This window comes from Crinia signifera, chromosome 9 (genome assembly GCF_055691185.1).
Source record: "Crinia signifera chromosome 9, ASM5569118v1, whole genome shotgun sequence".
NCBI classification, from domain to species: domain Eukaryota; kingdom Metazoa; phylum Chordata; class Amphibia; order Anura; family Myobatrachidae; genus Crinia; species Crinia signifera.
This window is the reverse complement of record NC_139225.1, coordinates 132,625,356-132,646,077: the sequence shown is the minus strand read 5'-3', so window position 1 is coordinate 132,646,077 and position 20,722 is coordinate 132,625,356. Positions and strand designations below refer to the sequence as shown.

General features: G+C 46.9%; 2 protein-coding genes across 2 annotated transcripts in view; one reads left to right on the top strand and one right to left on the bottom strand.

The window, feature by feature from the left end:
• Positions 1-13,643, bottom strand: part of BCKDHA (branched chain keto acid dehydrogenase E1 subunit alpha) — a 20,968-nt gene extending 7,325 nt beyond the window's left edge. The window contains exons 1-4 of the mRNA XM_083159835.1: positions 13,393-13,643; positions 8,584-8,760; positions 6,375-6,461; positions 7-115 (exon numbers count right to left, since the gene is read on the bottom strand). Coding sequence (XP_083015961.1) covers positions 7-115; positions 6,375-6,461; positions 8,584-8,760; positions 13,393-13,461 — 442 coding nt within the window. The 5' untranslated portion in view covers positions 13,462-13,643. The remainder of the gene's footprint in view (positions 1-6; positions 116-6,374; positions 6,462-8,583; positions 8,761-13,392) is intronic.
• Positions 13,490-20,722, top strand: part of EXOSC5 (exosome component 5) — a 27,403-nt gene continuing 20,170 nt past the window's right edge. The window contains exons 1-2 of the mRNA XM_083159841.1: positions 13,490-13,856; positions 17,673-17,786. Of these exons, the coding sequence (XP_083015967.1) occupies positions 13,760-13,856; positions 17,673-17,786 (211 nt within the window). The 5' untranslated portion in view covers positions 13,490-13,759. The remainder of the gene's footprint in view (positions 13,857-17,672; positions 17,787-20,722) is intronic.

The following is a 20,722-nucleotide window of genomic DNA, read 5'->3' as shown; positions in this document are numbered from 1 at the left end:
ACTCACCGGCCTCCCGGTATTGCCCAAATACAAGGTCTGTGTCATTCAGAGCAGCTGCACTGCCCACATGGGTCCCCTCCTCTCCATAGTTGGTCATATAGAAAGAAATCCTTCCCTGTAAGAGAAAGAACTATATGATTAGTGTCCCTGAACATACAGAGAAATGACCCTTCCACTACAGGGTGTCAGAGACATAATGGGGCTATGCTACATGGCATCTGTACCGCCCACTGCAGGGTGACACAAACATAATGGGGCTATGCTACATGGCATCTGTCCCGCCCACTGCAGGGTGTCAGAGACATAATGGGGCTATGCTACATGGCATCTGTCCCGCCCACTGCAGGGTGTCAGAGACATAATGGGGCTATGCTACATGGCATCTGTACCGCCCACTGCAGGGTGACACAAACATAATGGGGCTATGCTACATGGCATCTGTCCCGCCCACTGCAGGGTGTCAGAGACAAAATGGGGCTATGCTACATGGCATCTGTACCACCCACTGCAGGGTGTCAGAGACATAATGGGGCTATGCTACATGGCATCTGTCCCGCCCACTGCAGGGTGTCACAAACATAATGGGGCTATGCTACATGGCATCTGTCCCGCCCACTGCAGGGTGTCAGAGACATAATGGGGCTATGCTACATGGCATCTGTACCACCCACTGCAGGGTGTCAGAGACATAATGGGGCTATGCTACATGGTATCTGTACCGCCCACTGCAGGGTGACAGAGACATAATGGGGCTATGCTACATGGCATCTGTACCACCCACTGCAGGGTGTCAGACATAATGGGGCTATGCTACATGGCATCTATACCGCCCACTGCAGGGGAACAGACATAATGGGGCTATGCTACATGGCATCTGTACCGCCCACTGCAGGGGATCACAGACATAATGGGGCTATGCTACATGGTATCTGTACCGCCCACTGCAGGGTGACAGAGACATAATGGGGCTATGCTACATGGCATCTGTACCACCCACTGCAGGGTGTCTGAGACATAATGGGGCTATGCTACATGGCATCTATACCGCCCACTGCAGGGGAACAGACATAATGGGACTATACTACATGGCATCTGTACCGCCCACTGCAGGGGAACACAGACATAATGGGGCTATGCTACATGGCATCTGTACCGCCCACTGCAGGGTGACACAAACATAATGGGGCTATGCTACATGGCATCTGTACCGCCCACTGCAGGGTGACACAAACATAATGGGGCTATGCTACATGGCATCTGTACCGCCCACTGCAGGGGAACAGACATAATGGGGCTATGCTACATGGCATCTTTACCGCCCACTGCATGGTGACACAGACATAATGGGGCTATGCTACATGGCATCTGTACCGCCCACTGCAGTAGAACAGACATAATGGGGCTATGCTACATGGCATCTGTACCGCCCACTGCAGGGGAACACAGACATAATGGGGCTATGCTACATGGCATCTGTACCGCCCACTGCAGGGTGACACAAACATAATGGGGCTATGCTACATGGCATCTGTACCGCCCACTGCAGGGGAACAGACATAATGGGGCTATGCTACATGGCATCTGTACCGCCCACTGCAGGGGAACACAGACATAATGGGGCTATGCTACATGGCATCTGTACCGCCCACTGCAGGGGAACACAGACATAATGGGGCTATGCTACATGGCATCTTTACCGCCCACTGCATGGTGACACAGACTTAATGGGGCTATGCTACATGGCATCTGTACCGCCCACTGCAGTAGAACAGACATAATGGGGCTATGCTACATGGCATCTGTACCGCCCACTGCAGGGGAACACAGACATAATGGGGCTATGCTACATGGCATATGTACCGCCCACTGCAGGGGGACAGAGACATAATGGGGCTATGCTACATACATGGCATCTGTACCACCCACTGCAGGGGAACACAGACATAATAGGGCTATACTACATAGCATCTGTACCGCCCACTGCAGGGGGGACAGAGACATAATGGGGCTATAATACATGGCATCTGTACCGCCCACTGCAGGGGGGACAGAGACATAATGGGGCTATAATACATGGCATCTGTACCGCCCACTGCAGGGGGGACAGAGACATAATGGGGCTATAATACATGGCATCTGTACCGCCCACTGCAGGGGGACAGAGACATAATGGGGCTATGCTACATACATGGCATCTGTACCACCCACTGCAGGGGAACACAGACATAATAGGGCTATACTACATAGCATCTGTACCGCCCACTGCAGGGGGGACAGAGACATAATGGGGCTATAATACATGGCATCTGTACTGCCCACTGCAGGGGGGACAGAGACATAATGGGGCCATGCTACATGGCATCTGTACCATCCACTGCAGGGTGACACAGACATAATGGGGCTATACTACATGGCATCTGTACCACCCACTGCAGGGTGACACAGACATAATGGGGCTATACTACATGGCATCTGTACCGCCCACTGCAGGGGGGACAGAGACATAATGGGGCTATGCTACATGGCATCTGTACCACCCACTGCAGGGGGGACAGAGACATAATGGGGCTATGCTACATGGCATCTGTACCGCCCACTGCAGGGGGGACAGAGACATAATGGGGCTATGCTACATGGCATCTGTACCGCCCACTGCAGGGGAACACAGACATAATGGGGCTATGCTACATGGCATCTGTATCGCCCACTGCAGGGGAACACAGACATAATGGGGCTATGCTACATGGCATCTGTATCGCCCACTGCAGGGGAACACAGACATAATGGGGCTATGCTACATGGCATCTGTATCGCCCACTGCAGGGGAACACAGACATAATGGGGCTATGCTACATGGCATCTGTACCGCACACTGCAGGGGGGCAAAGACAGAAAAGTGCTATGTGACATGATATATCCTTATTACTATGTTACAATGGACGGGTGCCGGACGGCTCCCCGACAGTCGGGATTCCAACAGTCATTCCTCCGACGTCGGAATCCCGACTGCTCCCTTGTGGGGGTCCACGACCCCCATAGAGGGAGAATAAAATAGGTGGCGAGCGCAGCTCACCACCGTGCCCGCAGTGCGGCGAGCCCGCAAGGGGCTTCATTGCGCTCCCCACGCTGTGCAGTCGGGATTCCGACGTCTGACTAATGACTGTCGGAATCCCGACTGTCGGGCTACTATACCACACCCCAATGGACGAGAGGGGTAAGTCTGCACTCTATTGTTTTAGACCCATTAATGTGGGTCTTACAGTACCACCTATTTATTTATTCCTGCGGTGGGGGTGCTATCCTCACAACCGTTGTAAAGCCTATATGGACAGAGAAGAAAAAAAGGGGTTGTAGAGTGCAAAAAAGAGAACTCTATGTTCATTTATGTAGTAACTGTATGTCATTTTAACCTCTTGATTTCATCATATCTAACAGTCCCCATGTTTCAGGTAATAAAAGAAAAACTAGAAGGGCATTTTTAAGAAAAACTAAGAAAAATCTATTCAAATGTGAATTCTCCCTAAAGGTGTGCATCCAACTCTACAACCCCTTATTTTCTTCTCTGTCCATATATACTATGTTACAATGACAGGGGGGGGGGGGAGGTAACAATTAGACATGGTGACTGTCCCTCTTACTGTACGGTGACACAGATCGAAAGACGCTTCTGCCGTTTGGGGGCGCAGCATTTTCTGGGAGTACCCGTCCATTGGGAGGGAGCTGAAGTCATCACAGCCTTTGCAGTGCTGAGTAAGTCTAGTCTTAGGGAGTTATTCTAGATGATTCGCAGCCTTGAGAGTCCACGAAACTTGGCGAATGGCGGGGCCTGCGATTGGATGTTACACAGTAACAGCCTTGGGGGATCCTTCCACATTGTTCGATGGTCGGCGCCCATCGAATGATGGTGAAGGCGCACGCATATAAAAGTGACTCTAAGTCACTTACATATGCCTGGAGGCTCGGGAGGAAGTGGGCGGGCAGCTGACATCCGGTGATTCTCATTATCATGAGAAAGTCCAGCGTTCTCATGGGAACGCCCGGGAAACGCTGTGTGTTCCCATATGCAAATGGGACGGCCCGCCGCTCCACGCCCCTCGCCTGCACTCTTGGGTGCGTTCTTATATAGTGCACACATATTCTGCAGCGTTGTACAGAGACTATTATTACCAGTTATATATATATATATCTGTATCGCCCTGACGAAAATGCACCAGCATTGAAACTTTGGCAAAGTCCTGGCTGTGTGTCGTGTATTTCTTTCCTGAGTGCCGCCGACAATTCTGCTATATATATATATATATATATATATATATATATATATATTTTGCTGCCTGATGACGGACTGAATTAAACCGGTCCGAAACGTTGCAATGCACCTTGTGTGTATGTGAGTTCTTCCAGAGAATAGAGGCGAGTGCCGGAGATAGTAGGTATATATATATATATATATATATATATATATCTCATACATATTCCACAGCGCTGTACAGAGAATACGTGAACCCTCACATCAGTCCCTGACGCAGTGGAGCTTACAATCTATATTCCCTACCACATATACACGCACACACAGACATTCTAGGGTTAATTTTGTTGAAAGCCAATTAGCCTACCACTATATTTTTGGAATGTGGGAGGAAACCCACGCAAGTACGGGGAGAATATACAAACTCCGCAGTTAGGGCCATGGTGGGAATAGAACCCATGACCTCAGTGCTGTGAGGCAGTAAGGCACCATTACACCGTACATACTGCATATGCAACCATCGATGTCCTTGCGAAGATTCTGGTCCTTGCAAACAGATCAGAATAAGGGCCCGTACCTCTTACTGCAGGCTGACACAGCCAGGAGGGCACTATGAGACATGGTGCCAATCCCTATCACTGCAGGATGACGAGACATGATGCCCGTACCTCTCACTGCAGGGTGACACAGCCAGGAGGGCGCTAGGCTACATGATGCCGGTCCCTGACACAGACAGAAGGGCGCTAGGTTACATGATGCCCGTCCCCGACACAGACAGAAGGGCGCTAGGTTACATGATGCCCGTCCCCGACACAGACAGAAGGGTGCTAGTTTACATGATGCCCGTCACCGACACAGACAGAAGGGCGCTAGGTTACACGATGCCCGTCCCCGACAGAAGGATGCTGGGTTACATGATGCCCGTCCCCAACACGGACAGAAGGGCGCTAGGGTACATGATCCCCATCCCTGACACGGACAGAAGGGCGCTATGAGACATGGTGCCAATCCCTATCACTGCATGGTGACACAGGAGGGGGAGCTATAAGGCCTGTGGGCTGCCCTGCCTATTGCAGGATGACACAATAACTGGAGGGAACAATTAGACATAGTGCCCGTACCTCTCACTGCAGGGTGACACAGCCAGGAGGGCGCTAGGCTACATAATGCCGGTCCCTGACACAGACAGAAGGGCGCTAGGTTACATGATCCCGGTCCCTGACACAGCCAGGAGGGCGCTAGGCTACATGATGCCGGTCCCTGACACAGACAGGAGGGCGCTAGGTTACATGATCCCGGTCCCTGACACAGCCAGGAGGGCGCTAGGCTACATGATGCCGGTCCCTGACACAGACAGAAGGGCGCTAGGTTACATGATCCCCGTCCCTGACACAGCCAGGAGGGCGCTAGGCTACATGATGCCGGTCCCTGACACAGACAGAAGGGCGCTAGGTTACATGATCCCCGTCCCTGACACAGCCAGGAGGGCGCTAGGCTACATGATGCCGGTCCCTGACACAGACAGAAGGGTGCTAGGTTACATGATCCCCGTCCCTGACACAGCCAGGAGGGCGCTAGGTTACATGATGCCGGTCCCTGACACGGACAGAAGGGCGCTAGGTTACATGACGCCCGTCCCTGACACAGACAGAAGGGTGCTAGGTTACATGACGCCCGTCCCTGACACAGACAGAAGGGCGCTAGGTTATATGACGCCCGTCCCTGACACGGACAGAAGGGCGCTAGGTTACATGATCCCCGTCCCTGACAGAGACAGAAGGGTGCTAGGTTACATGATGCCCGTCCCTGACACAGACAGAAGGGTGCTAGGTTACATGACGCCCGTCCCTGACACAGACAGAAGGGCGCTAGGTTACATGATCCCCGTCCCTGACACAGACAGAAGGGCGCTAGGTTACATGATCCCCGTCCCTGACACAGACAGAAGGGTGCTAGGTTACATGACGCCCGTCCCTGACACAGACAGAAGGGCGCTAGGTTACATGACGCCCGTCCCTGACACAGACAGAAGGGTGCTAGGTTACATGATGCCCGTCCCTGACACAGACAGAAGGGAGATATAACACATGGAGTTTTTCAACCTTACTGCAGGGTGATAATTACAAACCTGTCTCTGAGACTCGTATAGGATTCTATCCATAGTGTTGAGCAGCGTCATTGTGTGATAAAACTTTAGTACTTTCTCCTTAGGGATCTGCAGGTGGTAGAAAATAAGATACAAAGTCACCAAGTTTCCAACTTAACGCATCTGACATCGCTGATCTGTTTGCCTGTCATAACTTATAGTGAATCAATATGTACTCTACGAACATGTAACTATTGTCATTTGTTGGGAAAGTACAAGTAACCGCATGCCAAGCCTTAGGCTGCTGATTGTTTAACTAATTATTTAGTAATTAATATTCCTATAGAATACAGTGTTCATCCTGCAAATAAAGCCAAACAATTATCCAAACGGTGGAATCAAATTGCCGCTTAGCAGGTACATAGGCTGCTAAACCCTACAAGCTCCACTCCAACACCTGCGTCAGGATCATTATTTGTTTGGGCCGCAGTGGATGAGGTTTGTACATTGTGCACTTGGCCCGGTCACATACAGCGTCGCTGCAGCTAGTTAGTGCAGCTGGAAGAGGACTGAATACACATTTTGCACCATATCAGTGAACCAACCCATCCTGTCTACTCTCCTAAATAGGTATTGGGTATAAACTCCAATGGGTTCCGATCACATCAATATTTGTGATTATCCCTAAAAAAAACTACTGAATGGTAGAATCACGAATATACTTTTTCAATACACGGAGGTGATTATACGGCTTTGGCGAGCTTCACACACACTGAGCTGTTTGCTCCAGAGGGGAGCGGTGAATACAGGGCCGTAGCAGGGGGTAACGCCCATCGGTTTATGGGTGTGTTCTGATAAAAACGCTGGACGTTCCTTCGGGAATGTGGGCGGGCTGATGCCTGCTAGGGGGCGGACATCATGGGACGTCTGACGTCACATGATGTCAGCTCCCCCGCCCCCTCTTTTGGCAGACTCCGACTCGCCACACTTTAGGCTCGGTGGCTCGCTGCGCTTGCCACACTTTATAATATCAACTCCATGCCGAAGTGGATAGTGGGGGTATGAACAGGTTGGGAGGACCTGTACTGCCTCAATGGTTCCCCCACAATGTAATAAGCGCTGACACAACGCTGACTGACTACGCTAACTGCTTAAGCTCCGGTTAGGCGCGAACGTACACAGTCAAGAACACAAGCTGACTATGCTGGCCACAGGGAGACTACGCTGACTACGTAACTGCCGCCGTGAAACTACACAAGTACCTTTTATTTCTATTTAGATACAGTATATACAATATTAGTGAGAAAGATAGTAATATATCTAGGCATCACCCTGGACATTGTGCATAATGGTGGAACATGCCTGACAATCACCATGTGTCAGTGACATACCAGCTTCTCTGGAAGAACAGGTCCTACAGGTGTTCCTGACTGACAGTCCGCTATGGAGAGGCGGAAAGCAACACAATCTGGCTCGTTTGCTGGGTGACCCATAAAACACCATAAAAGCTGATGCGTTTCGCAGACTTTTCTGCTTTATCAAGGTGATACACCTCAATAAAGCAGAAGAGTCTACAGAACGCGTCTGTGTTTTATGGTGTTGCTATAGTACCCCTGGTCACCCAGCAAAAGAACCTACAAGCCGGAAACTACCAGCCCCGTTCCTATCATTGGATTAGTACAGTACACTGAATCTTGCTACATACGACTCCAAGAGACTTTAAAACTTGACTGGCCAAATATTCATCTAGGGAGGTATGCCACCTCTCTAGCCGGGTAATACCAAGGTGCGTCATTCATTCTAAGCACAGTCACTACATCCATCTGTCCTTGAGAGGGACACTGGCCTACCCACCATTGTGGAACAAGGGTGACTATATCTAAGGTCAATGCACACCTATTACGACTGGTTTTACAACTATTTTTTTATATATATTATGGTGTTCATTACATTTTTATTTCTATTAAATTTACTGCACATTGGTTATTCAGTGCAGAATTGCCCCCTTCTTTTTTTTTTCTTTCTGCATACTTACATGTGGGATTGACTCCCCACCACAACCTTGCTCCTGCTTGACGAAACACCCTTCACCTCAACGATAACTACTGTCTTTTTCCACAATCTGGCTCATTCCCTACATTACAGGATCCCAGATTAGGCTGACAAGGTCTGTTATCTGCTACTTACAGGAGATCACCTGTGCAGACCCTTACCATCTGGTGTTGTTAATAATAAACAAACGACACTATACCTTGGGGTCTTCGCTGGGGTTGATAATCTGCCCCTGCCGATCCATCACTCTGTAGATAGGGATGCCAGAGATGACATTGGGCTGGATGAATTCCAGGGAGTCTACAAACTCGGTGGATGCTCCAGGGAACTGCGGCTTTTCCTCCAGCGATGTGCTTTGGCTGCGTGAGAGAGCATTCTGGGAGGGGAAGACACAACTGAAGTCACAATATAGTAGAAGATGACAGGGAAAACAGATCGCTTACAGAAATAGCTTTATCATACAGGAAGAGATCAACCTCTAGAGGCACAAAAACACCATCAAAGACGTATGTGCTCTATCAGCATATTATGTTGCAGTTATGTGGTGGTGGCAGCAGCACCAGAGGTCAGAGGACTAAACGGACTACTGTATGCAAAGTTCTGAGCTCAGTACAGGATTTCAGACCCATATGAGGTCTGAATACATATGAAGAAATTCCCAAGAACTCTGGGGGTTACTTTGGTTTACTCTTTCTGACAAATTCCTTCTTAGGTGGACAAAACCATGTGCACTGCAGGTGGGGCAGATGTTACTTGTGCAGAGAGAATTAGATTTGGGTGCGGTTTTACTTCAAAGTGAGATCTATATTGCAGTATAAAAATAAAGCAGTCAGTATTTACCCTGCACAGAAACAAAATAACTCACCCAAATCTAATTCTCTCTGCACATGTTACATCTGCCCCCCTGCAGTGCACATGGTTTTGTCCATCTAAGAAGGAATTTGGCAGAAAGAGTGAACCAAAATAACCCCCTCTGTGATTAGAGATCGCAGGTAGGGTTTAGAACAGAGGTAAGAGTAGATGTAGGAGAGCCTTGAAAACGAGAACCAAAATTTTAAATTGTATTATTGGGGCAATTAGCAGCCCATGTATAAAACAAGCAGAAGCAAAAATCAGCCTGCAAGTCACATTGCGGATCAATGGCTAGTTTACTCATGGAAGGCCAATTAGCCGGGGGCTGCAAACATAGGGAAAGGAAACTACGACAGCATGAAATCATGTTCTAGAGGCGGCATCGGCCAGGTAAGACTGGAAGCAGAGTTTAATACTGATGTGGTGGTGCCAAATTTCTGCAAGGTCCTGTAAGTGGGAGTGCACAGAGAAAACCCATGCAACCACAGGGAGTATATACAAACCCCACACCTTTCAGGCCTTGTTGGGAACTTAACCCAAGACCTCAGTGCTGTAAGGCAGTAATGCTAACATTACACTAATACATACATACTGTGACAAGGACTCACTTACACTGGGTCAGATGAAGTATTGGTCTTTATTTTTTAAAGCAGGTAAACAGCATGCCAGGTATTCAGGACAGCAAGAATGGCTACAGCATTGCAGCATACAGGTGTCACAGCATAGTACAGGCTCTTCAGAACGTCCCTACCGTAGCCACACCTGGCCCCATCACTTGGCCAGCTATTCCACCATCTGGAAAACTTATCAGGAGAGCACAGGTGCTGCTAATCATCCCAAACCTAGTCACATCAGTGCTGCTCTAAAACCTTGACACACAGTATAGTGTGCTGTGTGCTGACCACCAAGGAGGGAACATTATTTATTTATTAAGAGTTTCTTATACAGTGCACACATATTCCGCAGCGCTGTACAAAGAATATTTGAACACTCACATCAGTCCCTGCCCCAGTGGAGCTTACAATCTATATTCCCTACCACATGTACACGCACACACATTCACTCTTGAGTGAATTATTTGGGAGCCAATTAACCTACCAGTATATTTTTGGATTGTGGGAGGAAATCGGAGTACCCAGAGGAAACCCACGCAAGCATGGGGAGAATATACAAACTCTGCACAGTTAGAGCCATGGTGGGAATTGAACCCATGGCCTCGGTGCGGTGAGGCAGTAATGCTAACCATTACACCATCCGTATATCCCCCCCCCCCCCCCCCCCGAGTGCTGACCACAGAGCAGCAGGAACACTACAGTTCTGTGCAAACGTTTTAGGCGGTTGTGGAAAAAATCTGCCAAAGTGAGAATGCTTTCAAAAATAGAGGTGTTAATACTGTATTTTTTATCAATTAACCAAATGCAACATGAAGAGAAGAGGGATCTTGGTATGATAAAATCAATATTTAGTGTGACAGCCTATGTTTTCATAACAGCAGCAATTGTTATAGGTACGCTTGCACAGAGTCAGGGAATTTGTAGAATTATAATCACGCATCCCACAACATATGGCCCCGCATAGCCCTGATTTAATCGAATCTGCGTGGGATTACATGAAGAGACAGAAGGATGTGAGCAAGCTACATCCACAGAAGAGTTGTGGTTCTCAAAGATGTTTGGAGCAACCTCCCTGCCGAGTTCTTTCATAAACAGAGCAAGTACCTGGAAGAATTAATGTTGTTTTGAAGCCAAACAGTGGTCATAACAAGTACTGATTTGATTTAGATTTCTCTTCTTTGTATGAAAAAGAACACATATCACTGCCATCTGTAGTGGTTAGCCCAGAAGTGCATTATCTATGTCCTGGTCACTAGGATTTGGCAATGACTGTTTCAGTGTCACCAGGAGAACGTGTACACACTGAGCAGTGTTGTCTTGCCTGGAAGGGGAGTTAATGACAAGCCGCCGCCGCCTCCTCCTCCGTGACAGCTAATCAGCTTTCAGAATTACAGACGAGCCTCCTGATGCATTTTCTGACCTTCCTGTAACTGGGAAGCGTGCAGGCTGTACATATGTACACAATGTCACCCTTTCAGTGCTGATGTCAGTCTACTCTGAAACATTTCTATATCAAGAGAGCTGGATTATAACCCCCCTACTCTTACATGTGTTACACAGCTTTTCCTACTGTGTAAAGCAGGCCACATGTTTATTCCTTTCTGAACAATTACATGTCTGTACAATCCCATCAATATATCACTAGACACATGCAGCAATCCAGTCATAACACACCTTGCACTGGTTATCTGACAGAGCAGACTAGAGTCCCTTGTCAGTCAGGATCGCAACTGTCAGGCATTTAACAGTCAGGATTCCAATGTCGGTATAGTGACCATTGGAATCTGGTCTGTTGAGAGGTCATCCGGCACCCAGAAACATTGTAGGCCAAATCTCTACAGTCTTTAGTATGCTTCCTTAAAATCAACATATTACAGGTTTCATCAATCTAATTGGCTATCTATTTTGGATTATATATGATTGTCATACAAGGAGTATCTGACAACTGTAAAAGAAACAAGTAGAATGGACAATCAGATAATGAGTGACCAGCTGAGCACTCAAAACACAAAGGTGCAGTCCAGTTATGGGACTGATATGAGATGCAGTGTAATACCCATGAGGGATGCAAAGGTCTAAATGCTCTAGTGCTGTACATAGCCTGTTCTATTATGTTATGAAGGTGAAGTGTTAAATTAGTTTACTTCATATTCTTAACAATTTAACCGAGATACATATGTTATCCCCACGGTGAAGATGCCGACAGTCAAAAGACCGACCCGGCCCCTCAACACAGAGAAAACAGACAGGGGCTATATACGTGATCTATCCTTCGCCCCCTCTAACCCTCCCTGCTTGCAGCCAGGATTATAACTGCATCCCTTTTTAAAGATGTTCTAAAGCAGTTTGGTTATACTAGTAAACTGAAGGGGCCACATGTTTGGAGCTCGAACCTACATCACATTTGTATACGTATTCTCTCAAGAACTACACAACAGCACTCCAACAATTATTGATAACCACTAGTGACAAGGGTTGTCACTGCCCATATACTGTGCTGTACCCTGCCACCCATGCAGTTTATTTTCCCTGCCTGGGGTGCCGCTCTCTGCTGTGGTGCTGCTAGCACGTGTCTGGTCTGCATATTAGTGCTAAAATACAGAGCACACTATGCTAGAAGCACCACAGCAGACAGCGACACCCCTGTGACATGGAAGAGAAACTGCACAGGTTTTGAAAGAGGCAGGGTACTAGAATAATATATATTACCTGCACCTCATGCCACCTGTCTGTATCCCCCTCCCTCTAGACCAGTGGTTCCCAACCCTGGTCCTCAAGTACCCCCAACAGTGCACGTTTTCCAGGTCTTCACACAGAATCAAAAGCAAAATAATTAGCTCCACCTGTGATCTTTTAAAATGTGTCTGAAAAATGAGTGCACCTGCTGGGTGACCTGGAAAATGTTCACTGTTGGGGGTACTTGAGGACCAGGGTTGGGAACCACTGCTCTAGACCGTAAGCTCCTTGTAGCAGGGTCCTCTTCCCTCCTGTTCTCACAGCACTCTTCTTGCATTTCCATTACAGCTCTCTTTCCTATATCTCAGCTGTATTGTGTACTAAAAATTGTGCTATGTCTAGTTCTGTGTACTCTGTACTGTTCTATATGTACGGCGCTGTGTACCACTTGTGACGCTATATATATATCTCCATACATACATATGTTACCCTATTACTGTGCATATGTTGTACACCTGTCCTGTCACTGTGCATATGGACTACATACTGACCCCTTCACCTGTATACCTTATATAATGTAAATCAGGCATATCCAACTATGGCCCTCCAGCTGTTGTGCCTTGCCACAGTTTGGCTATTAGGGAATGCTAAAACTATGGCAAGGTATGCTGGGATGTGTAGTTTCACAACAGCTTGAGGGCCACAGTTTGGACATGCCTGATGTAAATACTCTGCATATGAAAACCTGTCTATTCATATGGATGGCTATATAGTTATAGCCATCCAGTACACGCACCCTACTCCCCCGCCTAGGCTAGTATGGTGCACTGACTTACGACATCCACCCTGTTGCGGACTCTTCTCACCTGGTGCCCCCTGCTTGCTCCCCATCCTGCAGCCGCTCGGATCCTCAGCAATGCCCTCAGCGCCGCCATCTTCTCCAAGGTTGCCCGGTTCTCCGCCTGCCTTCACCTCAGGCCACACGTTGGTATACGGCTACTGCGATTTGCTCTCGGTCGGGGAGACATTTTTAGCGCTGAACCATCTCCCTGCTAAGAACGGGGGGCGCTTCTTCTTACTGGGATTTCTGCACCGGCAGTGCAGCGGGCAGCCCGGAGAGGACCCCAGAGGCGGAAGTGCCCGGCGCGTGCTGTTGTGTGTGGAGCACTGGAGTGGACTGTGCAGGGTAGAGACTAGATCCCCTTCCGTGCAGGTCAGGAGCCGAGAGGAGGGATGGAGGCGCCGCTGCTTCTGGTCACAGGGCTGAGGGAGATAGGTTGTGAGCAGAGCGGCCTGAGCCGGCCGGATGGATCCGCCACGTTTCTGCAGGGTAAGGAGCAACCGTTCACTGAGTCCCCGAGTGCTGACAATCAATCTGTAGAGCAATGGTGTCAGCTGCTGTAGCACTACACATACCAGCATGCCATTTTGCAGTTAGTGTGGCAGGGACTGCTGGAATAGGTTGTTTTACAGCAATGGTTGGGCTGCATGTTGAATACCCCTGCTGTGGGGTATAGATCAGCAGAGGGGCACCATTGCTGCATAGTGATTAGCACTGTTGCCTCACAGCTCTATTCCTGACCGTGGCCCTATCTGTGTGGAGTGTATATATTCTCACCTTGCTTGCTTGGGTTTCCTTTGGGTACTTTATTGTTGCTCACACCGTGACTTACGCCAAATAACCCTGCGTGTGTCTGCTCCCCACTGGGACTCTTCTGAATGACTGATCCATGTACGCTTTATAACTAATTTAGGAATGAAAAATAATAAATGATACCTCACTCAGGGTCCCACCATCTTCCACTGAGTAGCTGGTAGGCAGTTTTGGGAAACTGGTGTTGCGTACCCCTGCCAGGCCCCAAAATGCATTCTAGATCCCAAACCATGCCGCACATATGCAAAGTATTGAAAATCAGTAGTTTTCGTTATGCACCACTACTCTTAGGAGCTGAATCAGGCCCTAGTGCGGAGCGATTGGTGCAACAGATAACATGGCTGTTGGCGATGTCATTGATTTAAGTTGCAACAGTTTTTATTTCATTCATATTATAATTTTCACTGTGGTCTGATACTTATCAATAGCACATGTAAAGGTCGTGGCACCATTGTTCTGTGATATCTTAGAAATGGCCGAACCTGCATCCGTTGCAATCTGACATCCCGAGAGTCAGTTTGAATGCTGTTTAGGCTGCTCATGGAAAGGCTATGTGAATTATCATAGTCCTAACAGGGTATACTGATTAAGTGCCTGACTGATGGCAAATTGCATGTCTGGAGTTGTGCAGACATTCAACATTCTTCGATCTACGACAGTGATGGCTAACCTTAATGATCCAGCTGTTGTTGAACTACACATTCCAGCATGCCCTGCTACAGTTTTACTAATTTGGCCATGCTAAACCTGATACAGAGCATGCTGGGATGTGTAGTTCAACAACAGCTGGAGTGTCAAGGTTAGTCATCACTTATCTACAGTGTCACATGGGTACCGGGAATATTGCATTGAAAGTCTTACTGCGCACTGGACAGCACAGTGGCCAACCAATTGTGCGTAATGATTGTAACCAGTGGCTTCTGGTAAGAATTGTCTGTGGTAATGGACAAGTGAAACTAACAGCCACATGAAAGAATCATATCCAATAGGTCAGTGCAGCGTTCTTTAGCTTTCATGGAATAAGGGAGCAGAAGACCCGACAGAATTCCCCTGTTAATGTTACAGTATCAGACACAGTGCTTCAAATGGTCTCCTGATGTTGATAATTTGACTTTACAGGACTGGCTTGCGCCTAAGATTTAGGATTCCAGTTGTTTCAGGCTGATGGTAGCTTTTAGTGTGGCACTAAATTATTTTTATATAGGTTTTATTGGTGTGTAAAGGTCCTTATACCCATTGGTTGGTAAAATCATTGTTCTAGGTCGGTTCATAACCAGATTTACTTTATTTATTTATTTTTTAAGGTAAATCATGTTGTTTCAAATACTAATGAAATTGCATGTCAAGTATTTTTTTTATAAGTGCTTCTAGAAATTTTAAGCAATAAAATAAGAATGCTGTGATTGTGTTTGTATTGCACTAATGCATGGTAGAATAAAAAACTCACCCAGTGGGGAGCGCTCCCCCCAAAAAACCCACCAATGAAGGGGTTAATCCACTCATCAGTTTCATAAATTATTTCAGCACCATGGACAGCGGAGAAGATTCATTTCTATCAGTGGTTCCCAAACTGGGTCCTCAAACTACAGTGCACATTTTCCCGGTCTCCCAGAATCACAAGTGAAACAATTAGCTCCAGCTGTGGTTCTTTTTAAACTGTGTCAATGAGCCATGAGTGCACCTGTGCACCTGCTGGGTGACCTGGGAAATGTGAAACGTTTAATTTCCTGAGAACCACAAATCAATATGTATGTCATTATACACTATCCATAATGTTCGTGCTTCAACATTTTATCACCACCTGTAAGTCGGTACAATACCTGCTCTACATGGTCACTTAAGTATGAGACCATATTGAGTCATTCTGTTGCCCGACACTGGCCACTGGCTCTAAAATCAAACCAAATCTCCACCTCTGTGTGTGTGATTGCGGCATATCCATTATAATGGTTCAGTCATTCAGATCCTACAGACACGGAGTGATTCACGTTGGCTCGGTACTAAGCAGTTAGACACCCCCCCCCCCCCTCCTACTCTCCATTCGGAGAAAGTGATTGTTGCACCCATTCACAAGTAAAACTCAGTCTAGGCTGACTTTTATTTACGAGCACCTGAATGAAGTCGGGCGAGCAAATGATGCCCTGTGACGTCAGCTGCACCCTCTCAAACAGGCATCGACCCACCTGCGTCCCCAGGGGAACGTCCAGCATTTTCATGGGGATGCCCATAAAACGCTAGGCGTTCCCCTGCTCTGGGCAGATGTCTGCCTCCTCCCTCCCTCCTCTACCCATGCAAACGCCTCGGCAAGTGATATACTGGCCAACGGCGTTCGCACTGCGGATCTGCACATGTGCATTTTCGACAATACGCATGCGAAGACCCGCAACATCCGTCCCTGGCCCGAATTTGGCCAATTGAGAGCCAACCTGAATCACCCCCACATTGTCCAGCTCTTTGTGCGTCAATAACGATAACCAGGTATAGAGGCACAGTAACCAGGCAACCCCTCGCATACAGATGACCGGAAGACGGGATGCCGGCAGTCAGAATTCAGTCACTGGCAAGAAAACGGGGCACCCAGAAGAAACCCATGCAAGCAGAGGGAGTATATACAAGCTCTATACTGTTAGGGCCATGGTGGGAATTGATCCGATGACCTCACAGTGGGGGTTATTCTAGTTCATTCTTTCTGACAAAATCCTTCTTAAAGGCTGTACACATGTACAGACTTTCTGTCTGATCTATCTGGTGGGAACAAAAACCTGGAAATGAATGGTAGCATATGACAATCAAACTTTCCACCCAAATGCAGGAAAACAGAAAACAAATGTATGCTTTGATAAATTTGTTATATCAGAATGATTTAATCAATTTGTCTGACTGATCACTGTCTGTTTTCAAGTGTTTGGGAACAATTTTTTGATTGTCAGTTGCTCCCATACATTTCCAGGTTTTTGTTCCCACCAGATAGATCAGACAGAAAATCTGTATGTGTGTACGCACCTTAAGATGGACAAAACCATGTGCACTGCGGGTGGGGCAGATGTAACTTGTGCAGAGAGAATTAGATTTGGGTGGGGTTTTTCTTCAAAGTGAGATCTATATTGCAGTGTAAAATCATGCAGTCAGTATTTTCCCTGCACAGAAACAAAAAAACTCACCCATATCTAATTCTCTCTGCACATGTTACATCTGCCCCCCTGCAGTGCACATGGTTTTGTCCATCTAAGAAGGATTTTGTCAGAAAGAATGAACTAGAATAAACCCCAGTGTGAGGCGGTAATACTAACTGTGTATTGTGTGCCTAGCCTATGTCCAGTAATGGACAGTCCGCTATTTATTATATTTAGGGACTCTTTCCCCCTCTTAACTGTAATATCTAAGCATCTATTTTATAACCACTTATTATGGATACAAAAATAACCAACAGCCACTGAAGACACAGAATGTATGTACAGTTGTTATATATATAAATTTATACTGTTGTCGCAGGAGACACGTCAGTCCTGGCTGGAGTCTACGGCCCAGCGGAGATTAAAGTCAGCAGAGAGATGCATGACAAGTCCACGATTGAGGTGATCCTCCGGCCAAAGGTGGGGTTACCCGGTAAGTACTTCATTAAAGCAATACCTTCTGTTGTAGAACTTCTATACATACTATTAATATTATTTGTATGGCACCAATATCTTTTGCACACTTAACATGGGTTAAAGGTGGGGTTTTTTTCAGACGTGGGTGATAGACCAAGGTTTTTTCTGGGTCAATGCCGTTCACACCGGACCCTGGTCTTCCATTGATCTGGGTCTTCTGAAAAACAGTGGATACTTGCAAATGATGTCAAGAGGTCATCTCCAAACACTGCTGTGCCTGCCAGTCAAATCCCTCTAGGCATGACTCTTACAGAGGCAAAGCAAGAAGCATTACCGAAGAGATGGGTTAACAGAGCATAAGCTTATTGCTGATGCAAGCACTGTCTGACCTCCCGACTGACACCAGTGTGCAGGTCATCACACACAGCAGCCGGTAAAACCTACCAATATGTCAGAAAACGATAAGCCGAAAAATTCAACGTGTCCTTTTCAAGTGGTCACTTAAGTACAATTAGTATGGTGACAGCAAAATCATTAGTTGCTTGCAGGTGAAGTAATTTTACTCTGTTATCTGCGTCATACATAGCGAGATTCGCTGTAAGTGTCAAACAGCGCGATTTCTAGCTCATTTGGCACCACCTCTTATTATATTCCCTCATTGCTTTGTATGGTGTAACCACAGCCTGTTCAGGTAGGTATTTCTGCAGACGCTGATTAAACCAGAAATCGTGAACAGCCAGTAAGCAGCCAACATATTAAATTCTGTATCAGTAACTTTTATCATAGATCAATGAATCACAATAGTTTTAACTGTCAAAGCAGGGACTGTGATGTCAGGGGAGTACTCCGACATCGCACACCAGCTACTTCCCCAATGTTGTACATTCAGAAGAACCTGGGAACAGATCTGAGGTCAGACAAGTACAGAAGTTGCTCCGGTTCCTATAATGTGTCTTATCGCTTTATCTCTTCTGTGTTCTGTTTTACTATCTTTATCTCCCTGCAAGGGTGATCCATCATTGGCATTGTGCAGAATGGTCCTGAACACAACACTTCTTGTAACTCTTTTATTAAACCCAAGTGGTTTTCATGTACATTGTACCGACTGCTTATCTGGTTTTGATTTTGTCAGATACACTCTTCTGGGAGTTTAACCGTGCATGCAATGTATAAATGTTCTCCCATTCAGAGGGAGGTGAAAGCAGAAGTGCTCTGTAAATGTGCCCAATTTCGCCATCCCAGTATCTGCCTGGTGTCAGCGGTTTACAGATTCAAAGCAGTGATCAAGCTTTCCTACTGGATGGTTTTCAGAACCAACTATATGGGCAAACGGCGATGCTGCGGCAGTCGAGCACTGCACAATGACGTCATTGCTAGCGGAGAAATCTAGACAACGTTGGGTTATATATTTATAACAGGCATGTCCAATGTTGGCCCTCCAGATGTTTTGAAACTACACATCCCAGCATGCTTTGCAATAGTTTTAGCATTCTCTAATAGCAAAACTGTGGCAAAGCATGCTGGGATGTGTAGTTTCACAACATCTGGAGGGCCAACGTTGGACATGCCTGATTTAGAACATATGCATTTTCTGTGCAGTTTGGTAGAACATTGGATAGCAATGCTGTGTCACAGCACCGGGATCCCGAGATCACTTCCCAAAACAAGACCATATCTGTGTGAAGTTTGTATGTTTCTTCCAGGTGCTCCAGTATCTTCCGAGACTAAAAAAACATCAGGGTACTTTAATTGGATTCTAACACAAATGACCATGTGTACAGTGCTGGCGCTAGGATGTTCAGCGCCCCCCCTTCAAACTATAACTTTGTGCCCTAACTCCTAAAAGAGGTGTGACCTCAGAAGAATGGGGCGTAGCCACACAATAGTACCGCCAGTTTAAATTACGCCACAGAGTAGCACATTCTTACTCCTCTTACACCACATGTAGTACCACTTTTTAATGTTCACAAAGCAGTATCCCATACACACAATAAACACTGTAATAGTGCCCCTTGCATGCAATGCCCACGGTAGTAGTGCCCTTTACATTCAGTGCCCACCAGGGGACAGGAGGGAGATGCGGTGCTGAAGATGGAAGTGCCTGCTGCCACCTGTCTGTCATACAGGTGCAGCGGAAGGAGAAGGGAGGAAGAGACCTGACTCCAGGTGGATGAGCACCAGTTGGACTGGAGAATGGAGAGCCATGCTTCACACTGCTGGCTGCAACAGAGGACAGCAGCAGAGTGGTGAGATGCCTCTCCAGCCCAGAGCCTCCCTGCTGTTGTGCACACTCTGCTGAGTGTGTTGCGTCAAGCCATGCATGTGTGTATGGCAGGGGATAGGGGATATTTCCTGTAGCGTGCTATATAAATAATAATAATAATAATAATAATAATAATACATTATCTAGGAAGTGTGTTAATCATTACAGACCAACCACTGGATCTTTCCTCTAAGCTTTTGTCAATTTGATTTTAATGAGGATGTGTGTGGCCACACTCTGTCCAAGGTTTTTTCCCCCTATCTGACTGCTTTTCTGTGTGCTGAACTTGAATACAGGAAAGCTGGAAATGTAATGCTAAGTAAAAGACAAAGATTCTTTGTGATGTGCTCAATCAAGCATTATTTTTGTTAGCTTAAATCCATATGGCCTGGCACGGTGAAAGTGAATCTCCTCCAGTTTGGGAATATACGTAGACAGAGTGTGGCTATATAACCTTCATTATACTTAGGCATTCTTTTTAAAACCAGATCTGGACAACCTTCAGCTATTGTGAAACCACACATCCCAGCATGCCCTGCCAGAATTGCAAAACTGGGGCAGTGCATGCTGGGATTTGTAGTTTTACAACAGCCTACCTACCTTCCTTGTGGTGTGTGTGTGTGTGTATATATGTGTGTGTGTGTATGTATGTATGTATGTGTATGTGTATATATATATATATATATATA